Raw genomic sequence first — 21,098 nt, forward strand, 5'->3', positions numbered from 1 at the left:
AGCAGCAGTTTTCTGAAAAAAGCATAAATAGAGCAGAACAGCCAATTTTATAATTAACTGGGAATCGGTCTCCAGCGAAGCTTCTGTTCAGTGCAAATGGCCAAGCTGTTGCCCAGGGAGAGACTGTGTGCCCTGCCTCATCCTCCGGGTCCAGATGGGCCTGAGGGTTCTTTGCTTTACCACATTTGAGTCTGTTTCGGCATGAAGGCATTTATAATTTGTAGTCAAGTTCAGTATATAGGCAGGATACTCTGGGAAAAGGCACAAGCCAGGGTCTCCGGGTAAAATGCTGGCAGGCCAGGCCACGTGCAAAATGAACATGGGATGCATGTTCAAAAATTACCACGTTTCAATATGGTGATAGCAGAGCACTAAATCAAGAATGAGGCCCCCCTAAACAGGACTACACAGGTCACATCCACGACGCTGGCCCCAGGTATTGATCCCATGTCCAGAAGTTGGGGGAACATCGATGGATGGGGTTTCAAGCTGTGGGGAAAAGACAGCCTCAGGGACTCCAGAGCACAGAACTGGGCAAGAGCAGAGGCCAACTATGCAGCAGGAGCAAAATGAACTCCCTGTCCTGGGCTGCAGAAACAAAACAAACAGATAGATGCACTAGAACAATCTTTTTTGGAAGAAAATTTGGCAAGAAACCCATTAGTTCTGCAATTCCACTCCTAGCACTCTCTCTTCTATGGGTACCTCTGCACACAGGGACAAGATAATCAATACCTTGTGATACTGACAAGTGGAAACACCCAAGCATCGGCCAAACGGGCTGGATTAAAAACCATACTCTACACCCGTGGCTGCTCTAGCTCCACCATGTTCACGTGGCTTTTCAGGTCACGCATCTGACACCGACCCCCTCAACCCCTTGGCTCAACACCTTGAGAGGATCTGATTGGCTCATGCAATGGGATCTGGTACTTCTGTGATCTGGTACTTTGGTCTGTTTAGATCTAGCTAGAGGAGAGCAGGAAATGGGGTGGGCAAATGTTGTAAATAGGGAAACCAGGGCTGTGGAAATCAGATTCACAAATAAGGGGGTGTGGATACAGAGGAGACCATCGACCTTTTGGCTAAAATTTCAGTGAGATGAATCAGGAGCCTCCCTGTGATTTCCTCACGTGTCCTAGTGTTTGATTCCCTCATATCAATGTTTACTCTGCTGTATGTGGGTCCAGGATGGTTCACTTTGCCCGAGAAGGTGGAAAAAAGCAGACCTATCTGGCTCTTTGTCCATTTTCTGAAGCATCATTTGTTTCCATGGGATTCCGAGGGGGCAAAGGGCAAACTGGCCACTGTGCTGAGACTGGCTGTGTGTCTGTCACCCCTGAGAAGTACGCTCAGGAAGCTTGTTGACTCCCAGAAGCCCCAGGCAGGTTTCTGGAGAACCACAAGGCCTCGGGACAAGCCCCATCATGAGCAGAGCTTGGTCTGACTTTTCTCCTCTCTTCCCTGGTTGCTGTAGCTCTGGCCCCTCGCCAGGCCCCAGGAATCAGCATGCGCAGAAGAACCCCCTGCGAGCATGCCCTGCCGAATGCTCCCACTCCCGGCTGTCCTTGGCGGAGAGCTTGTCCATGGATGGCTTTTGGATGGAGATGGAGCGGATCCAACAGAGGGATGAGCTGAGAGAAGAGGATGGCAGTGGGGGTGAAGGCCGGCCACCAGAGGGTGAGGAGCCCTGGTGGGGGCTGCTGGGCAGAAGGGAGGCCCTCCCCGCAAGCGGAGACATGTGCAAGGTCCAGACATAAGTCAGAAGGTGAAAAGGCTTTCTCTCTCTCTTTGATTGTTGCAGTATCCTCTTCACTGGTCTCCCTGCTCCAGCCCTGCTCCCCTCCATCATAAATTAGATTATGTCCCTCCTTAGATTAGGGTAGTCAGCATGTAATTATTTCTTGCCAGGCACTGTTTTGGGCATTGGAGATACATTTGAGTGTAATTCTAAGTCCTCTACTCAACATTCCCAAATGTCTCTACACTTCTCTCAGTGTATCTATTACCTATTGTTGCATAACACACTTAGCTGTGTCAAGTAACTATTATTATTATTATTTTCACAGTTCCAGGGGTTGACAGGGCTCAGCTAGGTGGTTATTGCTCTGGGACTCTCATGCAGTTACAGTCAGTTGGTGGTTGGGGCTGGAGTCATCTCAAAGGATTTCTCACTTGTGTGTCTGGTGGTGGGTGTGACCATCAGCTGGGCCTCATCTGGGACTGTTACCTGGAATGCCTTCTCTTTGCCTCCCTGTGGGGTCTGGGCTTCCTCCCAGCAAGGCAACTGGGTTCCAAGAACAGGAGGAGAGAGAGAGAGACAGAGAGAGAGGACGAGGCAGAAGCTGGCTTGCCCTTTATGACCTCAGTTCTGCTCCATCATATTTCCCTACGTCCAGCCCATATTCCAGGGGAGGGGAATGAGACTCCACCTCTTAATGGGCCGAGTGTCCAAGATTCTGGGGGCACATAAAACCAACACATGGTAGCTCACGAGGCTTTACAGAATCGGCCCCAGACCCCTCTGCCTCCCGCCCTCCCGCCCCGTCTTTCTGTCTCTCTGCTCTGCCACTCGACTCAAGCCTCTTTGCTTCCTTGACCAGGAAAGCCTCAGGGCCTTCGTCCTTGCTGTTCCCTCTGTCTGGAGCACTCTTCCCCCAAGGATGCACCTGGCTTGTTGTCTCCAATCAGGACTGGGCTCAATGTCAGCTCCTCGGAGACCTTGACTTTCCTAAGTCAAACAGCATCCCACCCCTCTCTCTAGCCCCCTTGCTGCACTTTATTTATCATTAGGGCACTTAGCCCCACCTGACATGACATGGCGCCTCTGCTTATGCATTCGTCTGTGTCCCCTGGTAAAATGGAAGCTCCATGAGGTTAGGGACATTGCCCACCACTGTTTTCCCCTCAGTGCCCAGAACAGAACCAAGTGCATTCTCGTACCCCATCTTACTTGCCCAATGAATGAGGGAATGAAAGGGCGTCAGCACAGAAGCCTTGGTTTGGCATCTACAGCAGCTGTGCGAGCCCGTGGTGTACAAAACATGGATGGCTCGAATCTCCTGGGGGCCTGACGGTCCACCTCAGTGTCTGCAGGTGTGGAATGCAAATACCCAGTGATCCAGAGGTAGCTTGAGGAGATGCCCACCACTACAGGCCACCTGTCTGGCACCATGGTATGGCCAGCAATCTGATTTCAAACAGAACACAGGGGTTGGGGCTGGGGTGGAAAAAGGAGAAGCCTCTTTAGACAACTAAATGAAAACAGGAGTTTTGTTTTGTTTTTTTAGACTCACAGGGAAGTGGGAGCCTCTGGGTGGGGAAGAGCCAAGGATGTTAATATAGTCACTGTTTTCTGTTAACGTCTGCCTACGGCAGGTGGTGGTAGGTGCTACACTTATGATCGGGATATTGTTTCATTTTAAAATAGATGTAAGTAAAAATGTAACCAATGATTAGAAAAAAATATTTAATAAATAATTGTCCCAGACTACTTAGATACAGATAAAAATTGTAAGGGTGGTAAGTCTGCATTTGAGGGAACACTGGTTTTTTGAAGCGATCCCATCATTAACAGGAGGGAAACAGGCCCCAGCAGCGCAGTAGAATCAGTGGGTCCATCAGCTGACACGAGTTAGGGGAGGACCCGCATGCCAAGCTGCGGCTGCCCTCGAAGGGCTTGTTTGGTTCCCAAGTGCAGCGGGGAGGTTGGGGAAAAGCTTCTGTGTCTGGCACTTCTGCACAGCTCAGCCTGCCATCAAAGCAGCTCTGATATTTTGAACCACCGGCACCTGTTGACTCATCAGTCAAACTGGGCACAGCTAAATGCACCCCACCAACCAACTCACACATGAGTGCAACTTCCTCTGAGTTCTCATCTGCTTTCCCCCCAATTAGGAAGGAACTCACCAGTGTTTCTCAAGTGGGATCTGAAGACTCCATTGTATTAGAATCATCTGGGAAGGGAGGGAGGATTCAAGTGCAGAGTCCCAGGTCCTGAGCCTGCTCTCCTAGGACAGAATCTCTAGAGATGGGACCCAGGAACCTGTAGTCTCAACATGGCTCCACTATTGAATGAATGATTTTGCTGGAGGAGGATGACAGTTTCCATACAAGGCACAGCTGAGGGAATTATTCCAACACAAATAAGGTCTTGAATAGAGTGAGACTTTCCAAGGGGACACCAACTGCTTACCTTTGCTCTCCATGCTGGGCCCATGTGACCTTGTGGTGGTCTCTGTCGGATTTGGGAGAGGGAGTAAATTCATTGCTATGTTCCAGAATCAGAACATACAGGCTCCCTTCCTCAGCCTGCTGTTTCCAAGGGAACAGGATTTTATAGGTTTATTCCAGAAACCGGTTAATACCATACCGACCCCCCAGATTCTCAGATGTTTTGTTAGGTCTTGTTTCCATTACAGAGTGTGGTTGGTGTTAGTGGATCTCATGATCAGGTATGCGGATGTTTCTTGCATCCACATGAGCGGGTTTTCTGCATGTGGCTTTGGTCAGTGCATGCAGCTGAGTGTGTAGCTGTGTGTGTTCACCTGGGTGGTCTCCTTCTATTGGCAGAAGGAGAAACTGAATCCAAGTGGCTGCAGGACACAGGCCTGTCATACCTCCTTGGTGGCCTGGGCTTGGACAGTCACCACCAGGGGCTCCTGTCCACCCTTACACAGACCCAGGTGGCTGCTGTGTGCCGCCGGCTGGACATCTGCACCCGCTCAGCCCAAAGACGCCACAAGGCACCTGTCAGAGATGTCAGGGACATCTTCGGGGACTTCAGTTCAGGGGTAAGTCAGTGGCATAAGGGTGACTGCAGGCCCTGTCTGCCTGGGCCCATTGTAACGCCACCGCATCCTCAGTGAAACAGTGATTCTGCTGTTTCCGTGTGTGTTTGTAAGCCACTGAGTCCCCATGTTGCATGTGGGTCTGTCTGCTGTGTGTGCCAGTGTGCACTTGCCTGTTGCCACTGTGTGTCCTTGGCTGGGCCTGAAAGCGTAGGCTATCCCTCTATATAACTATTATCAGTACAATTATAATACTTATCACTGTCATTTGTATATCCCGCTGACACTTTTAAGATGACAGGTTATGAGCACTTGATGCTTTCTTGGAATATTTTGAAGTGGCAAAGCATGTGATTAATGTGATAGGCATTGAAGGCAGACAGGCCTGGGCCCGGGGTTCCCCCTCCCCCACTCGGCAGCTATGGCATCTTGGGCAAGACTCTGAACTTCAGTTGCTCCATCTGTGAAGATGGGGTCATGAATGGCTTCTATTCCCCAGGGCTGGGAAATAGAACTAATTGGAAATTGTCTGTAATCTGCTTAGGAAATATCTTCAGAGAATGGGGATTCAGGTATGAAACGGACCCAGCTCAGCTCTGGGACACCTAAGTCTCCTCCAGGTAAGTGGACTTCATTTTCCAGGCCCTGGGAACCCTCCGGGCTGCACAAAGTGGCTACTCCGTGGAGTAAGAAAGGTGCACACCTCTGAGCATTTTCCTTTGCTTTCCCTGATTGAGGGCACAAGGAGGGAGCCCCAAGGGACAAGGTGGCCCCTTGAGTGGGGTTTTCCCATCAGATCCTTGGACCTCTGCCTGGAAAATTACTTCGCGGGCGATGAGCCTTAACTAGGAAACCACTTCCTGGGGCAGTGGGCCTTAGGAGGAAACCACTTCCTGGGGCAGTGGGCCTTAGGAGGAAACCACTTCCTGGGGCAGAGGGCATTAGGAGGAAACCACTTCCTGGGGCAGTGGGCTTTAGCTAAAAAATTACTTCCTAGGGCAATGGAACTGATTCCTAAAGGTATTGATTTGCTCTTGAGCCCTGGAAATCAGTACTTGGGGTCAAGGGCCTGAGCTCTCAGCTTAGTAACCTGCTTCCTGGGGTCATGCTCTCAGCGCCCTGCTCTTACACAATTGCTAGTGAGTTTGCTTGGCCTGAGCAAGGGCACAAGCCAGAGAATTTGCTCCCCGGGGCTCTGGGTGGGAGATGAGGAGGCAGCAGGCCCTGACTGCCCCTCTGTTCTGTTTCCTGGCAGCAGCCCAGCCTGAGGAGCCGCAGGCCCAGGCCGGGAGGGAGGAAGCCTTCCACACGGACTCCGCCTACTCAGAGCAAGCCGCCCTGCTCCTGCAGAGGGACGGGCAGCCCCGCGGAGGCTCCTGCGCCTGGAGCAAGGGTTCCCTGCCGGTGAGGACGCTGCTGGGCGCGGGGGCCAGGACCCCGGCTGACCATTGCGCTCTACTCCTTAGGAAGTCTGCAGTAACTCTTACTCCGGCACGGAAGTGTTTTCATTCACTCAAACATGATTTTTCTTTTTCTTTTGAAATAATTTTAGAGTCACAAGAAGTTGCAAAAATAGTAGAGTTCCCATGTACTAGGCACCTAGTGATAACACCTTATGTAACCACAATATATCAAGAAGAGTTTTTAAAGAGTGACTTTCTCTTTCTAAAGCATCCGAGATAATTAATGTTCAACATTATCTTCTGTTCTTGGTGATTTGATTTCCACATTAAACTATAAAAAATAAAAATTAATAATGCTGAAGATACTACACATTAACCTTTTACCATAGACCAGCATTATACCAAAAACTATACATGCACAATGTACATACATACATACATAATTTTATTCTGTCATGTTGGCAGTAATTGTGTAAATACTTCAAAATAGTAATAGTTATAATAATTGAGGACTCACTATAGGTCAGGCGCTGTGTTTTATAGAATTTATCAAATTGAATCTCCCCCCAAAACCCTGTGAATATTGTTATTAGCGCCACTTTACAGGTAAGAAAATTGACACGCAGAAAGGTAAAATTATTTACTCCAGTTCACAGGTATCACAAGCCCTAGGCTGTCTGATAGCCATCACAGCATTGCCTGCAACCACAGCAGGCTTCCTTTCCCTTCTTAGAGCACTCGAATGGGCACCGGGGCATAATCTGGTCAAGTGCTCCGGGCAATGCTCAGCACATCTGCCCTCCATCCCTGGCTCTTGCAGTTTTTCACCTTTTCCTTGATGGCAGCAGGAATGATGCCTGGGGCTGCCTGCAGGTCCCCACTCTTGCCTCTAGATGGCGAGGTCGAGCATCATTTATTTTTCAACTAATGTTCTATCATTATTCGGAGTGAGGAAGAAGAGCATTGGAGTGTGTGTAGGGGTGAGGGTGTGGGGGTGGCACCGCCAAGCATAGGGATGGATGGGGTGACGGAAGGCAAAAAATACCAGAATAGAAGCAATAAGAAGAAGCCCATGGGGATGATCCTTTTCTTCCAGCCCCTCAGATTGGAATGCAGGCAGTAAAAACAGCTTCTCTTTACTGGGGCCTCGCTGTGTGCTCGGCACTCTTTATACCCTTTATCCCATTTTACCCTCACAGAAACTACGAAGTAAGCACTATTTATAATTACAAATGGGGAACTAGAGGCTCAGAATGTGAGCCAGTCAGAGGTGGAACTTGGACTCGAACCTGAGATGGAATCCTGAGCCCCTGCTCTCATCCAACTCTGCTCTTCCTCCTCCTGACGCCGAAGGGTGGGAGGGGCGGGAGGAGTGGGAGGGTGAAGGGGGTGGGGTGGGGGCGGAGCCTCAACACACCTACCCAACACGTGGCTTGATTGTCTCTGCGTTTCTCCCTAGAAGTTTAGGATCCCCAAAGGCAGACTTGGCTTGACGAAGATTGGAGACCTGTCCTTGCAGGACATGAAGAAGATCTCTGCTTTGGCGCTCATCGAGCTGACGGCGCTCTGTGACGTCCTTGGCTTGGACTTGAAGAGGAGCAAGGCAGGGAAGCCGAAGGCAGCAGGTCAGCAGCCCAGCCCTTCAGAAACCCTGTGGCTAGAGTCCTGGCTTTCTCATAAGGGAGTCGTTTGGGGAATCTTCCACCAAAACATGCTAAGCTGCTAATTTTCCTTCTGTTATATGTATTTTTTCATCGTATGAAAATAATTCCTCCTCATTGTAGGAAATTCGGGAAATAAAGTAAAATCCAAAAAGAAAAAATACAACTCGGATATAAGCACTATTCACTTTTAGTGTATTATCTTCCTTCCCTGTCATGTATGTATACTCTTTTTAAATTTAATATCATAGAATTATGGACATTTCTGAGTTACTGTCTCATTTTGCTATTTCCACAATAATGTTACATAACATGCAACCCCAAAACTCAAGACTTAAATCAACAATCATTTGCTGTTGCTTGCATACTTGTGAGTGAACTGGGGGTTGGTTGGTTGATCTAGGCTGGGCTTGACTCCAAGCTGTGAGTTGGGGTTGGGTCTGCTTCTCATGTCTCTCATCCTCCTGGGACCAACAGGCCATCAGAAACATGTTCTCATGACAATAGCAGATGCACAAGAGGGCAAACCTGCCACACAACGCATTTGAAGCCACTGCTCACATCAAAGCTGTCACCTGGCTGACTGCAAAGGGGTGGGGAGGCATTTTCTGCTTCTTTAAGGAAGAATTGCAAGTTCACATGGCAAACGGTGTAGATTAAAGGAGGGACAATGCCCTTGGAACAATATTGTCATTTATGATAACTCTTAAACATTCTTTGAAAATATGATTTTTAATCAGGGCATTGGTGGACATTTATTATTTCCATGTTTTTTTTTCCTGTTATAAAACACAATTACTGTTGCTGCACATACAACTCTGAATGTATCTTAGATTGTTTTAGGATATCCTGATGAAGTTCTTGGAATATATTACCCTTCAGTAGTGCATGAAGAGTGCTCATCTTCCTGCATCATTGTCAACATTATGCATTGCGATTTTTTGTTTGTTTCTTCAAAGACAAGAGGATGGTCGATAAGACAGACCAGGAGCAGGGGTTTAGTAGAGAAGCCGGTAGGCAGATGAACAGAAAAGGAAGGACATTGCGAGCAGATTTAGAAGGAGGAGCTTAGCTGAGAAGACAGCAAGGCAGGATGGTTGAGAAGACCCGGGAAGCACATTTCTTTGGAACTTGGTCCAACCCTATAAAGCAGAACCCTCCACTGCAGACTGTTGTTACATTGGGTACCCAGTGCTCTCCGGGGCTGCAACCCATTTTCTTTCAATACCTCTTTATCCAGATGAGACCTTCTGCTCTGTGACACACAGAATACTTTCAGTATCGCTGAGGCCCCGTGTTCTGCTTGAGAGCAGTTTGAGCTCAGCCACTCTCCTGAGAGCTCAGTCCTCATGCAGGGAAAGGAGTCTGATTCTAGTCACCCTGGAGATCTTGCAGGTTGGAGCCAAGTTGTCATTCCAGGAAGTGAAACGCCCCTTCTGCTCTTTGGACTTCCCACAGAAACTCGCCTTTTTGGTGTGCCCCTCGAAGCCCTGCTAGAAGCTGACCGCAAAGCCCTCCCCGGCACGCAGGTGCCGCTGGTACTTCAAGCTGTAAGTTGTCCCCAGATTGGATTCACTTAGCCAGTGAGAGGCTGGCTCTGGGCACCACTGATGGCTAGGCCGGGGGATAAGATTGTGGACTTTAGAATCAGAAGTCCTGGTTCAAATTCTAGCTCTGACAAAGCTAGCTGAGAGGCTTGGGGTGAATTTTTGAGCTTCTGTGAGCCTGTCTTTAAGTATTTGTGAAGTGGGGTTATAATAACAGCATTCTCTTATTAAAGATTGAGTGTGAAAAATGCATATTTAAGAAAAAAGCTCTCAGAACAATGCCTGGCTCACGGGAGTGGCCAAGAAAGCTACTATTCCTCTCCTAGTTCTACCCTCTTCCTTGTTTTCATGGGAGACAAACACGCCGGTTTGAATCTCACTTTTCTGTGGTTTGGTTTAAACATTGGGTTCTTTGTCCCACAGCTGCTGTCCTGTTTGGAAAAGAGAGGGCTGGACACGGAAGGCATCCTCAGGGTGCCCGGATCCCAGGCCAGGGTCAAGGTAACGGTTTGGCTTCCCCTGCCTCGTCAAGGTTGCGTCTGCCAGTGTCCTCACGTGTGTGTTAACCCAGGAGAGAATCCAGTTCATGGCCTGTCAGTGTTCTGTCTTTGGCCTCTGGGTCGTGGAATTCAGGGGGATTGGAAAGGATAGGGGGGCATAATATAGCATAGGAGCCAGACTGGTGACATCCGTTGAGTGACTTATGCACATTAGGCCACTTAATCCTCATGAGAACCCTGCAAGGGGAGTGCTGTTATTGTCCCCACTTTGCAGTCGAGGAAACTGGGGCCCAGAGAAAGGGCAGAGCAACTCTTCTTGGGGCCTTGAGCCAGCTTCCCACTAGTGCCCGTCCTTTCTTCAGGGGCTGGAACAAAGGCTGGAGAGAGAGTTCTACACTGGCCTGTTCAGCTGGGACGAGGTTCGCCACAACGATGCGTCCGATTTGCTGAAGAGGTTTATCCGGGAGCTTCCAGCGCCTCTGCTCACTGCTGAGTACCTCCCGGCCTTCACTGTGGTGCCCAGTGAGTGTCCCCAGCCCTTTGCAGTTGGGAGAAGAGCGTTCGTTTGACGGCCTGGGCTGGAGAGGGAAAGTGGTGGGGAGATGGGACCACCTGTCCCCGTGACTTCAAGCATGTGTGTGTACATGTGTATGATGTGCCTGGCATGTGTAATGTATGTACAGTGTGTGCATATGTGTGTGTTGTATGTGTGCCTGAGTGTGTGTGTGCGGTGTGACGAGAAGAGGAGGTAAGGTTTGTCACATCACAGTCCTTATTGGCCCTTACAGGGACCAGTTTTCTGCCCTTCATAATGTCCATGGGGTCCCAGTTATCAGGTCTGTCTGTGGGCATCTGCTGGCACATGCGTGTACACCGTCTGTATGCACGTCATTAGATCAGCATGTATTGCACAGATCCCTCTCTATATTCTGCATATTTACATTCAATTCATAGAGTGCAAAGTGTCAGTTCTAGTTTTCTCCCAAGAAGAAAGCCACCCACCTGAGATCCCCCTTCTGGTCTTGAGGGAAGCACGGTGTGCTCTCTCTCTCTCTCTCTCTCTCTCTCTCTCTCTCTCTGTCTCTCTCTCTCTCTCTCTCTCTCTCCTTCTCCCTCTCCCTCTCTCCAATTCCCCACAAAGCTTCAGCGTTCAGGCAGTCTGATCCCCACGCCCGTGCAAGAGGCGCGCCCTGAGAAATCCCCTGCAGCCAGTGCTCCTCACGTAGATGAGGTCAGATCAGCTCAGGTCCTTCCACGGCCATGGCCATGCTTGTAACAAGTGGCCACAGGGCGCTCCTCCTCACTCAGACCCTGCTCTGCCCATCTCCTCCTGGTCCCCTCCATCCCCACTGTTGGGCTTTGAGGCGCCCCTTCATCTTTCTTCTCAGGCCTCTGCACTGGCTGCTCTCTCTGCCTGGGAACCCACCCCCACCCCTCCCTTGGTGGCTGCTTTCTTGCCTTTTAGACATCAGTTCAAGTCAGCGCCTCAGAAGCCCTCACTGACCCGCCACACCCGCCCACCCAGGCACCGCCTATCATAACGCTCTGCGCCATTTTCCCCTTGGCACGAGCCAGTGTCTGAAGATACTTCGTTATTTCTTTGCTTGTCTATTGTCTGTCTGCTCCCCTGAAACAAGCTGCATGGGTCTGCGACTTGTTTGTTTCCTTCGCTGCTACATCCCAGGTCCCTGGGTTGGAGCTGGGCACCTAGTAGGCACTTGCTGGCATTTGTTGAGTGAGTGAATGAATGAATGCCACACAGGATCTGAGAGACAAAGCCCCGGATGCTTGGACTCTGTTTGCCTACGCAGCTGTCCTCCAGGCTCCAGCTGATGGGTCTCGTCCGGTGAACTGCTTCTCTGAATTCTGTACCTACCACCTCCTTTCCTCCCTGGAGACCCTGACCCCAGGTGTGGACAGCTTGTCCTTTGCAACCCTCAAAGCACAGGGATGTCCATCTCCCCTCCTGAGGGTGGCTGCCAGCCCACTGCATTTCAGACCTGGGATATGCCTCTCAGACTGCATGTCCAGGCATGTGTGTGTGCATGCGTGTGTGCACATGTGGGTGTTACTTTTTATTTACATGGCATAGAGAGTGAGCCTCACCACCAGCACTGGTTGGGGCCCTGTCCGAGGTGACACAAGCCCAGCAACCATTTCCAGGCCTCATAAAGAAGGGTTTCCTGGATTTTCCCCTCCCCAAGAAGGGTCCTCCAGACTGAGGGTGGGGGTCTCTGAGCCTCCCTGGGAGACCTGAGACCAAGCCCGCCCTCTTCCCCCAGACATCCCCGACCTGAGGCAGCGCCTGCAGGCCCTCCACCTGCTCATCCTCATCCTCCCGGAACCCAACAGGAACGCCCTGAAGGTGAAAGTTACCTCCGCCTGATCTACTCTATCATCTCAGCTCACAGCCACCGTAATGGCTCCGCATGTGCCCATTCATTCACTCATTCATTCAGCAACTCTGCCCGGTGCTGGGGTGCTGTGTTGACCAAGGGCTTTTTCCCTAAAGGAAGCAGATGAGCCCTGAAAGGACATGTGCCCAACATCATTGTCACTTCTGTCAGTTGCAGGGAGGAGGCTCAATGTCCCAACAAGATGGGTGAATACTGAGTTAGTGGAAGGTTAGGGTCACCCTTTCCTACTAGACTTCTCAGAGCCTTGAGATGCTAAGGCTTTGTGAACCTCCAAGTGGGACTGGAGTGTATGGCAGTTTCCAGCGTCAGCTGTCCAGGGCCTGCTTTTGTCATGGAAAGCACTGAATGACACCGGTGTTCCACGGAAATCAGTTTGGGAAATACTCTTGTAGGGAACTCCCGCTGTGTTTTATGGGAGTGGGTGCTCGGGACTGGGGGCTCCCAGCACCCTCCTGGCTGTTCTTGGGTCAAACCCAAGATGTACTGCTAGGGTGAGGCAGTGAGGAGACCCCAGGTCTACTGGAATCCTTGTCTGGTGTGGACCCAGGAGGCCCTGAGGGAGTGTTTATAACCAGACAGAGCTGGGCTCAAGGGACCTCCACGCCTTGTGCCTCAGCTTTGTTGAGGAGACAGCTTCTTTGAATTGTTGTTTCCCTTTCAGTAAACTTAAGATGATAATGGCATCTGTATGATTGTTTGGGGAATATAAGAGCTAACAGACAAAGGATCACAGACTAGGAAGTGTGGTACTTAGCAAGTGTTCAATATAGGTCCACCATTCCTGTCTCCTCCCTCCCTTCCCTCTTGCCTTCCATCCTTTTTCCTTTCATCCCTCCTCATCGACCACCCAACCATCCATCCATCCATCCACACACCCATCCATCCACCTTTCCACCCTCTATCCCTCCCTCCTTCCGTTCACCTTTACTGGCTGTGTGGCCTTGGGCACATTCTCTGAGCCACAGTTTCCTTCTCTGTATAATGAGTACAAATGGAAGAACCTACTTTATAGAGTTGTGAGGATTAAATGAGATGATAAATGCATGTAAGGTGCTAACAAAGGGCCAGGAACACAGAGAATACTTGATAAAAGGCAGCTATTACCACTGCCCCACTTCCTTCCCATTGTCTCTGCTTCCCTATTCTTTCCCTTGCATTTTGGGCAGACTCAGACTTCCCAGATCCAGAAAAAGGAGCTGTCTTGGGCCCGATAGGAAAAGACTCACTTCCTAGAGTGATGGCTCTTTTCTGCCTGGAAGTTCAAGTCTGACCCGCATGTCTCACTCATTAAGCCCTGAGGGAGCAGGGAGGGGGAAAAGTTTTGGCCACGTGTTGCAGAGCAGAAAATAGCCACGGAGGTCATGGGATGGGCTGATGGCAAAACTGGAACTGAAACCCCAATTCCGGCCCCTGGCTCCTTCTGAGGCCCCCAAGTAGCACAGCAGGATGTTCTGGGGAACATGGGGGACACCAGGGGCATGCTAAGATTTGAGACAGGTCCTGTGCCCTTCCCCAGGCACTCTTGGAATTCCTCAGGAAGGTGGTGGCCCAGGAGCAGAGCAACAAGATGACTCTGTGGAATGTTTCCACGGTAATGGCCCCTAATCTCTTCCTGCACCGAGGGCAGCCCCCCAGACTCTCCAAGGGCAGGGAGAAGCAGCTGGCAGAGGGTGCAGCCGAGGTGGTGCAGATGATGGTGCACTACCAGGACCTGCTCTGGACGGTGAGTGCTGTGGGACAACTGCAAGTGGAGGGGACAGGGTGTCCATCAGGTGGCAGGGGTGGGCCCTTTTTCCCCTCTGACACAGCTACCCTGTTGCCCCCACCACCCATTACTGTGAATACTGTCCTTTCAAATCACTATTGTGCCTCTTCTGGCACCTTTGTTGGCTCCTATGTATGTCCAGTATCCTCTTTTTGCCCTGCCTTAATGTACAAAAGGTGTCCAGGCTGCCACACCTCTCAGCCAGTCCACTGCCATCTGGTTTACCCCCAGACTAAGGGTGTTCCTTGAGCCCTCACTAAGAATTTCTTCATCTCAAAGCTTTCGTGAAGTTGAAAAAGCCGCCCTCCCCCTTCCCCCTGCAGGCTTAGGGACATGGGCCTGCCTAAGACAGAAGCCTGAGCCAGATAACCAAGACACCCCCGGCCCCCATGAACCTTTCTCTGAGTGACAATCCAAAGCAAGGACAAGGGGCAAGAGTAGGGAAAGAGACCCCTCTGTGGTGTGGGTGTGTAAGGCCTGCTGACAGTTGAGGGTGAGCAGAAACACTAAGTCCCCTCTAGCACTTGAGACTCCCATGGATACAAGGAAGCATTGCCCACCAGCGCTGTTCAGGCCACCTCCCTTAGAAATGTGTAGCCTCTTCCTTCCATCTCTCCATTCATCCTTCCATTAAGTCACCCATCCATCTACTTGCTCACTCGCCGACCAACCAATCCATGCATCCATGCATCCATGCATCCATCCATCCATCCATCCATCCATTCACCCACCTATCTTGCCACCCTCCCTCCTTTCTTCTTTCATTCTTCCTATCCTTCCCTCCATCCATAAAGTCATTAAGATAGCTTTTTATTCCAGAAACCAGAAGGTGAAGCTCTCTGACTCTCCCCAGTCTCTCCCTCATTACATTCAGGCACTCCTTTGTGTTCTAAACATGCCAACTGCCAGCTGGCTCTCCAAGCTGGTCCCGCACTTCACACCTCTGAGTTTCTACTTATGCATTTCACTCTGCCTGAAATTCCCTTACTTTTTTGGAAAGGGTGGAAGCCTGGTACCTTCTGCTTGTTCTTCAACACCTAGTTCAACATTCTATTTCTCTATGTCTACGTGACTATAGTTTCTGCCTTCCTTGTGCCCTTTCGACTCTTTGAGGTCATGTGGCTACTAAACCACATCTGAGTATAACACTTTTTATCAAAGTGAGTTTTAAAAATTCAAGAAATGCCTACATGCCTTCTTGTTCTAAAAATTCCAGGCAACATAGATGAGGATACCTAAAATGGAAGGCTCCCTCTTGTTCTTCTGCCACGTGCACCATCTTGTTTGGGTGTCACCCAGCCAGTAAACAGAGGGGCCCAGAATGGAGCCACTTCTATCAGACCCCAGAGCACACGGTCCTTATTATCAGGGTCCATGTAGACCGGATTCTCCTGACTCCCTCTGGTGGCTTCTGGTTCGCGAGAAGAGTGTGGGTTGATCTGGGGCTGTCTGTGGGAACTTGCCAATGCAGGGCTGGCTGGGGGTTCTTGGGGCATTAGCCCACTCCAGGTGTGTTTTGGGGAGATTCCTGCCCAAGCGTGCCTGTGAGCAGCCATCCCACAACAGTGTAGGATCCTCCAGCCAGTCTAGGGAGACCCTGTTCGCTAAATCCAAGGGTTGGCCTTCTCAGAGTACCCACCTCCATGTCTCTGTTTATATGGCCCCTCTCTTCCCACCAAACTAGTGCTTCGGCCCCAAGTTCAACAAAGTCCCATGTGGAGTGCTGGGACAAGGAAGACACCACAGTGACTGTTACAGGCTCTGCCTCTTACCTTGGTAGCCCCGTGCCCCTGCTAAGACTTGATTTTTTTTGGCCAGGTCTCCTCTTTCTTGGTTGCCCAAGTGCGAAAACTGAACGACAGCAATGGCCGGCGCCCCCATTTCTGCGACGGGGCTCTCAGGACCTGGCTGAGAAGGATACACGCAGACAGGGACAAGGCGGGGGATGTCCCCGAAACGGTGAGTGCCCACCCACACCCTACCCCCGCCCCACGATGGATGGAGAAGGAGGCGGCGGGAGGGCACCTCGCTCATCCGCATCCTCCAGGTACTTGCTACCAGGCGGTCAGGAACGGCGCTGCCGATTAAGGCCACCAGGGGGCGCGCCGGCCCCACCGCTGCGAGCGCGGAGCAGGTGTCTCAGAAACCAGGCAGATGACTTGGCTGCAGAAGGAGGAAACGGGCGCGTGGTGCAGGGACTTGTAGAAGCTATCTCCCCTGCCTCATTTTTAGGCAGCTCCTTGTGTGCCTAGCTGAGGGTGGTCGCTTTGTGGGGTATGAGGTGATTGGGACAAGGAGGGGTTAATAGAAGGGAAGGACCCTCCAAGAATATTGAGTGTTGCAGGAGGAAGTCCTGAACAGGTTTCTTATTTAGAGTTCCAAACAGAGAAATTGACCAGTGTCGCATTGTGCAAGATGTGCATGGGTGATGGGTATCTATATAAATCTATGTGCATGTGTTTGTAGGTGCATTTCATGCACTCCTGTTGTGTGTACCAGTATGAACGCAAGTGCATGCATGCTTCTATGCCTGTGTTTGTGTATGCACACTGATGGGACATTATGTATGTGAACAAAGTATGACCCGTGCACAAGCAGCTGGTGTATACATTTGCATCTTTGATTTTTAGTGTGGATACTTGTGTTAGTGCACGTGATGCATATTTTCGTGCACACATTTGATTTCCAGGTATGCATGTATGTCCCCATGCATGTGGATCTTTCTCTCTCTGCAGACTCCCAAAGTGGTAAAGATCCAGGTGGCCTGGCTTACCACAGATGCTCTGGAGGTGTCCCTGACCCCCAGCACCACAGTGGCTCATGTCCTCAGGCAGTTCACAGGGCGCCTCAGCCCTGGTTTTCAGGGTCAAGAGGGCAGTGAGGACAAGGACAGCTTCCTCCCATGGTAAGGAGCACCTCCCCAAACAGGAGCTTCTCCCCTGCAGGGAGCAGGTGCAAGGAGCAGTCAGCACCTCAGAACTGAAGGCCCTCAAGGGGAGTTGCACAGGCTGTTGACCTTCTCCTTTCTAGAGTGGCCAGAACTGGGCTCTCCACCTTTCTTAAAGAGCTTCTTGGCTTCAATAACGATGATAATAGCATTCGTTTATTCAATTTAACATATACTTAATGAATACCTGCTATAGACCAGGTACCATGTGGAATGCTAGAATCACAATGAAAAGAACAGATAGGGGCCTTGGACTTAAAAGCTCACAGCCCTTTGGAAGAGACAGACATGAGTCAGTCACACAGTCAATATCAAGTTACTGTATTCAGTTTTATAAGAAATACAGGGAATAATATTACTGTAAAACAAGTCAGTTGGTAGTCTTGGGAATAAGACAAGATTTCCAGGCACAAAAAGCTGCATGTGCAAAGGTCCTGAGGCAGCATGGCCACAGAGCTGAAAGAGGATCAGAGGGGCTGATATGTAACTGTCATTCCAAGATGCAAGAAACGGCTGAGCTCTCAAGAGCCTCCTTGATGAAGTTGGCAGAAAAGGCTCTTGGACTGTCAGTCATTAGCAAGTGTATAGACCAGTTCCTCCTTCTACAGATGGGAAAACTAAGGCCCAGAGAGGGGAAGAGGCTTGCCCAGAGCCACAGGGCACGCTGGGAACAGATTGTAGAATTGAAGTCATATGATAAGTATATGATACTTATATGATAACTATAGTTATCATACACAATTATACAATATCCACAATTCTTTTTGACTCAGAATTTGCCCCTCACAGCAGACTCCTGTCTCCACATTATCACCCCTCATCTCACCACCCCCCTAGTTTCCATTCTGATGCCCAGCAAGTAGGGGCCTCCCTGTCTCTTCCGTGTCTCTGAACACTGAACTCCTCTGTGGCTCTGGCTTTCTCAGGAGGGTCCTGATGTCTCATATCCCAGCTGGGACTGAAATTAGTGAGGACGACCCCTTCCAGATCCGGGGTCTGTAAGCAGTTGTTGGTCTTGAGGCCTTGAGCAGAGGACGTTAGTGATTTTCTCCTCTCTGTCTTGCAGCAGCTGGACGAGGAAGTCAGCTGACATTGTTCTCTACGAAGTTGGAGGGAATATCGGTGAGTTTCCAGTGGGGAGTGGGTCTGAACCCGGGTCCCTGGAGCTCTCTGACCTTGAGGGCTCACTGGGCCCCTCTAGGGGAGGCCGGAGTCCCCCTCAGGTTGAGCCTTCCCCTCAGGCCTCTTTCTCCCAAAAAAGCAGGTGGAACCCTGATGTGAAGAAAAGGGTCAGCTTGTAGACACACCCTTAGGATCCCATCTTGGAGTGTGGAGGATGGCCTCAGGTGGCCTCAGGTGGCCTCAGGCGTGGAGGGGGCAGAGTCTTTGTTTAGTGTGGTGGTTGTGAATACCACTAGTGACAGTGATGCCTCTGGGCCACCCTAGCTGCAGCGGGCCTGCTCCCGGGCCTGTGGCCATGGAGTCCTTAAGGAATTCTGCAACCACAGGTCCTGCTCTGAGAGGCCCCAGCTTTGCGGGAACTGAGGATGGGCAGCTGTCCTCAGCTCGAGTACCGATTCTCAGACTGGAGCGGTGCGTCAGAATCGCCTGGGGGGCTGTCCAGACACAAGGGTCTGGACCCTGAGAATCTGCATTTCTAACAAATTCCCAGGAGCTGCTGATGCTGCTGGTGCAGGCACCGCCCGTTGAGAGCCGCTGGCCAAGGAGCTGAGGCTAAGACAAGGCTTCAGGAGGAGTGATGCATTGAGGGGGTGCTCCTTAGGAAGAGCCTTCCAAGGGAGAGTGGGAGCGAGGGAGGGAGAAGGGGTGAAGTCTAGCCTTGGCCACAAGGGGGCTCTGGAGCACCGACTGCATCAGCGTGGTTCCCTTTAGAGGCAGGATGGCCGTCCTACCGGTGTATCAGTCAGTCGTTGGCTGTGGGCTGCCCTGGGGGCGGGGCCGTAACCTCGCCCGCCGGGAATCCGACGTCTGCGGAGGTCAATTCTCCAAAGCCAGGGATAGCTATGAGCCACGGCAAGCCAAGGTTCACACGGCTGGGCGGGGGGTAGGGGGCGATGCGCTGGCCCGGTGAGGGGCTCTGGGCAGGCCAGCAGCATCTTCCCCAGACACCTCTGTCAACCTCCTTGTCCCCTGCTTCCCACAGGTGAGCATCGCCTGGACCCAGATACCTACCTCTTAGATCTGTACCGCGCCAACCCCCACGGCGCGTGGGTCATTAAGCAGAGCCCCACGCAAGCCTTGGACTGCAAGGAGCAGCCCTGTGCGGGGGCAGCCAGCGTGGGAGCTCCTTAGGGGAAGGTCTGGCTCTTCCTCCAAGGCGTCTTCTCTGCAGCGCCCCTCGGGTCCTGCAAAGGACTCGAGGCTGGGGCAGGCCGGCTTCTCCCCAGAACCCTCACCCCATGCCTCCAGGCGCCTCTCGGGGTGGTCCTACATTACGCTTGATGTATGACCACACCACTTGGGGGATGAATTTTCGTCCACGAATTACAGGCCTGAGGAGAATAAAACATGTAGCATCTCTGTCAAGAGGCAGTTAATTTTTTTTTCAGGAAAAAAATGTTTTCAAGTAGCCCATCAATGAATAGTGGGACAACCTTGGAGACAAGCCAGGAGAGGTCTGCGGTCTCGGGCCAGCCTCTTGCCCTCTCTGAGCCCCCTTGAAAGATGAGGGTGCTGGGCCCTGGGGTAGGCAGGGACGGCTAACACCGTGGCCATGAACAGCCCACCCCTCCCCCCGCAGAACTGGACAAAGAGAAAACCTCCCCTCACAGCTCTCATGTGTTTAATGTTGCTTTGTACAATCTTGTCATTTTGTAATATGATATTTAAATTCTGTTTGAACATTAAAGGCACAAGTTAAATGTCACTTTTCCTTTGTTCAAGTTTTTTTTTTCCTCTCCCCAGCTCAGTTCTCATTGGGTATTGTCCTAGCAGTGAGTTAAGGTGGGAGCTCGGGGGTGAGACCGTGGTGCTCTGCTTCTCTGTTGGTCTGGTCGCACCTGGAACCTGCAGCCCCAGGAGGCACTGGGGACAGAACTCAGAAAGGGGAGGGGTGGAGTCCCGTCCACTGTTGCTGAAGGGGGTGCTGCAGGAACAGCTCCTCGGAGATCCTGTCCCTACTCCTCTCCCTTCCTCCTTTCCCCTGTTCATTCACTGGTTCAACAATGGATTTATTAAACCCTTGGTATATGCCAAGAGCTTGACAAGCTTGATTTTCACAATAATCCAGTGTCTCTGTTTGTGTTCCCCAAGAGCAGACCCTGAAGCAATGACTCAAGTGCAAAGAGTGGTCCCCAGGAAACACAAGGGGATGGGGAGATGAGGTGGAGAAGGGAGGCAGCCCATCAAATGATGCATCATCAGGAAGTTAATACTGTGGGCAGCCAGAGCTTAATTTTCCTGGAGAACTCTGAGAAACAATGTCAAAGATCTTCATTGGAGTTATCCCCACACAAGGAGCAAGGGAGCTGGGGTACTTACTCATCAACCCCTGTGAGTCATGGGTTGAGGGCTCCTCGTGAGGGGGTGGGCATTTGCTCTCTGGCACTTGCAGCCTTCATGAGCACAGGCACACTGGGCTCCAGGAGCCAGAGAAGCCCTCAGGGAAGGAGACACAGATGCTGGCAGTTGGAAGTTGGCCACTGTACACTGAAATGGTAAGCACTGATGGGGTGTTGGTGGTGCATTGATACAACCTGCTTGACCCTGTAAGGTGATGGCAATGGTGGTGGTGATGTGATGCTGATGATGGTGATAGCAAAGGTGATGATGATGATGGTGAGAGCAAAGGTGACGATGGTGGTGGTGTTGGTAATGATGATGGTGTTAGTGGTGATGATGATGGTGGTAGTGGTGATGATGACGGTGGTAGTGATGATGATGATGGTGTTAGTGGTGATGATGATGGTGGTAGTGGTGATGATGATGGTGGTAGTGGTGATGATGGTGGTAGTGATGATGATGATGATGGTGGTGATGATGATGGTGATGGTGTTGGTGATGACGATAATGATAATGATGATGGCATGGTGATGGTGATACTATGAT

General features: G+C 51.0%; 1 protein-coding gene across 3 annotated transcripts in view; it reads left to right on the plus strand.

Annotated features, from left to right (window-relative positions):
* Positions 1-19,917, plus strand: part of ARHGAP40 (Rho GTPase activating protein 40) — a 31,671-nt gene extending 11,754 nt beyond the window's left edge. Inside the window, exons 2-15 of one of the 3 annotated variants that reach the window (XM_090286401.1) lie at positions 1,478-1,680; positions 4,573-4,793; positions 5,335-5,410; positions 6,046-6,194; positions 7,653-7,818; positions 9,313-9,404; positions 9,825-9,902; positions 10,264-10,423; positions 12,184-12,266; positions 13,835-14,041; positions 15,902-16,042; positions 16,819-16,988; positions 18,097-18,152; positions 19,195-19,917. In XM_090286401.1, coding sequence (XP_090142527.1) covers positions 1,478-1,680; positions 4,573-4,793; positions 5,335-5,410; positions 6,046-6,194; positions 7,653-7,818; positions 9,313-9,404; positions 9,825-9,902; positions 10,264-10,423; positions 12,184-12,266; positions 13,835-14,041; positions 15,902-16,042; positions 16,819-16,988; positions 18,097-18,152; positions 19,195-19,343 — 1,951 coding nt within the window. In that variant the 3' untranslated portion in view covers positions 19,344-19,917. Of the gene's footprint in view, positions 1-1,477; positions 1,681-4,572; positions 4,794-5,334; positions 5,411-6,045; positions 6,195-7,652; positions 7,819-9,312; positions 9,405-9,824; positions 9,903-10,263; positions 10,424-12,183; positions 12,267-13,834; positions 14,042-15,901; positions 16,043-16,818; positions 17,621-18,096; positions 18,153-19,194 lie in introns of those variants that run through there. The other 2 variants (XM_090286400.1, XM_090286399.1) reach the window with 2 other exon arrangements.
* Positions 19,918-21,098: the final 1,181 nt, after the last annotated feature.

Source organism: Furipterus horrens, unplaced genomic scaffold (assembly GCF_987537825.1).
Source record: "Furipterus horrens unplaced genomic scaffold, mFurHor1.1.pri manual_scaffold_8, whole genome shotgun sequence".
In the NCBI taxonomy this organism is placed as follows: domain Eukaryota; kingdom Metazoa; phylum Chordata; class Mammalia; order Chiroptera; family Furipteridae; genus Furipterus; species Furipterus horrens.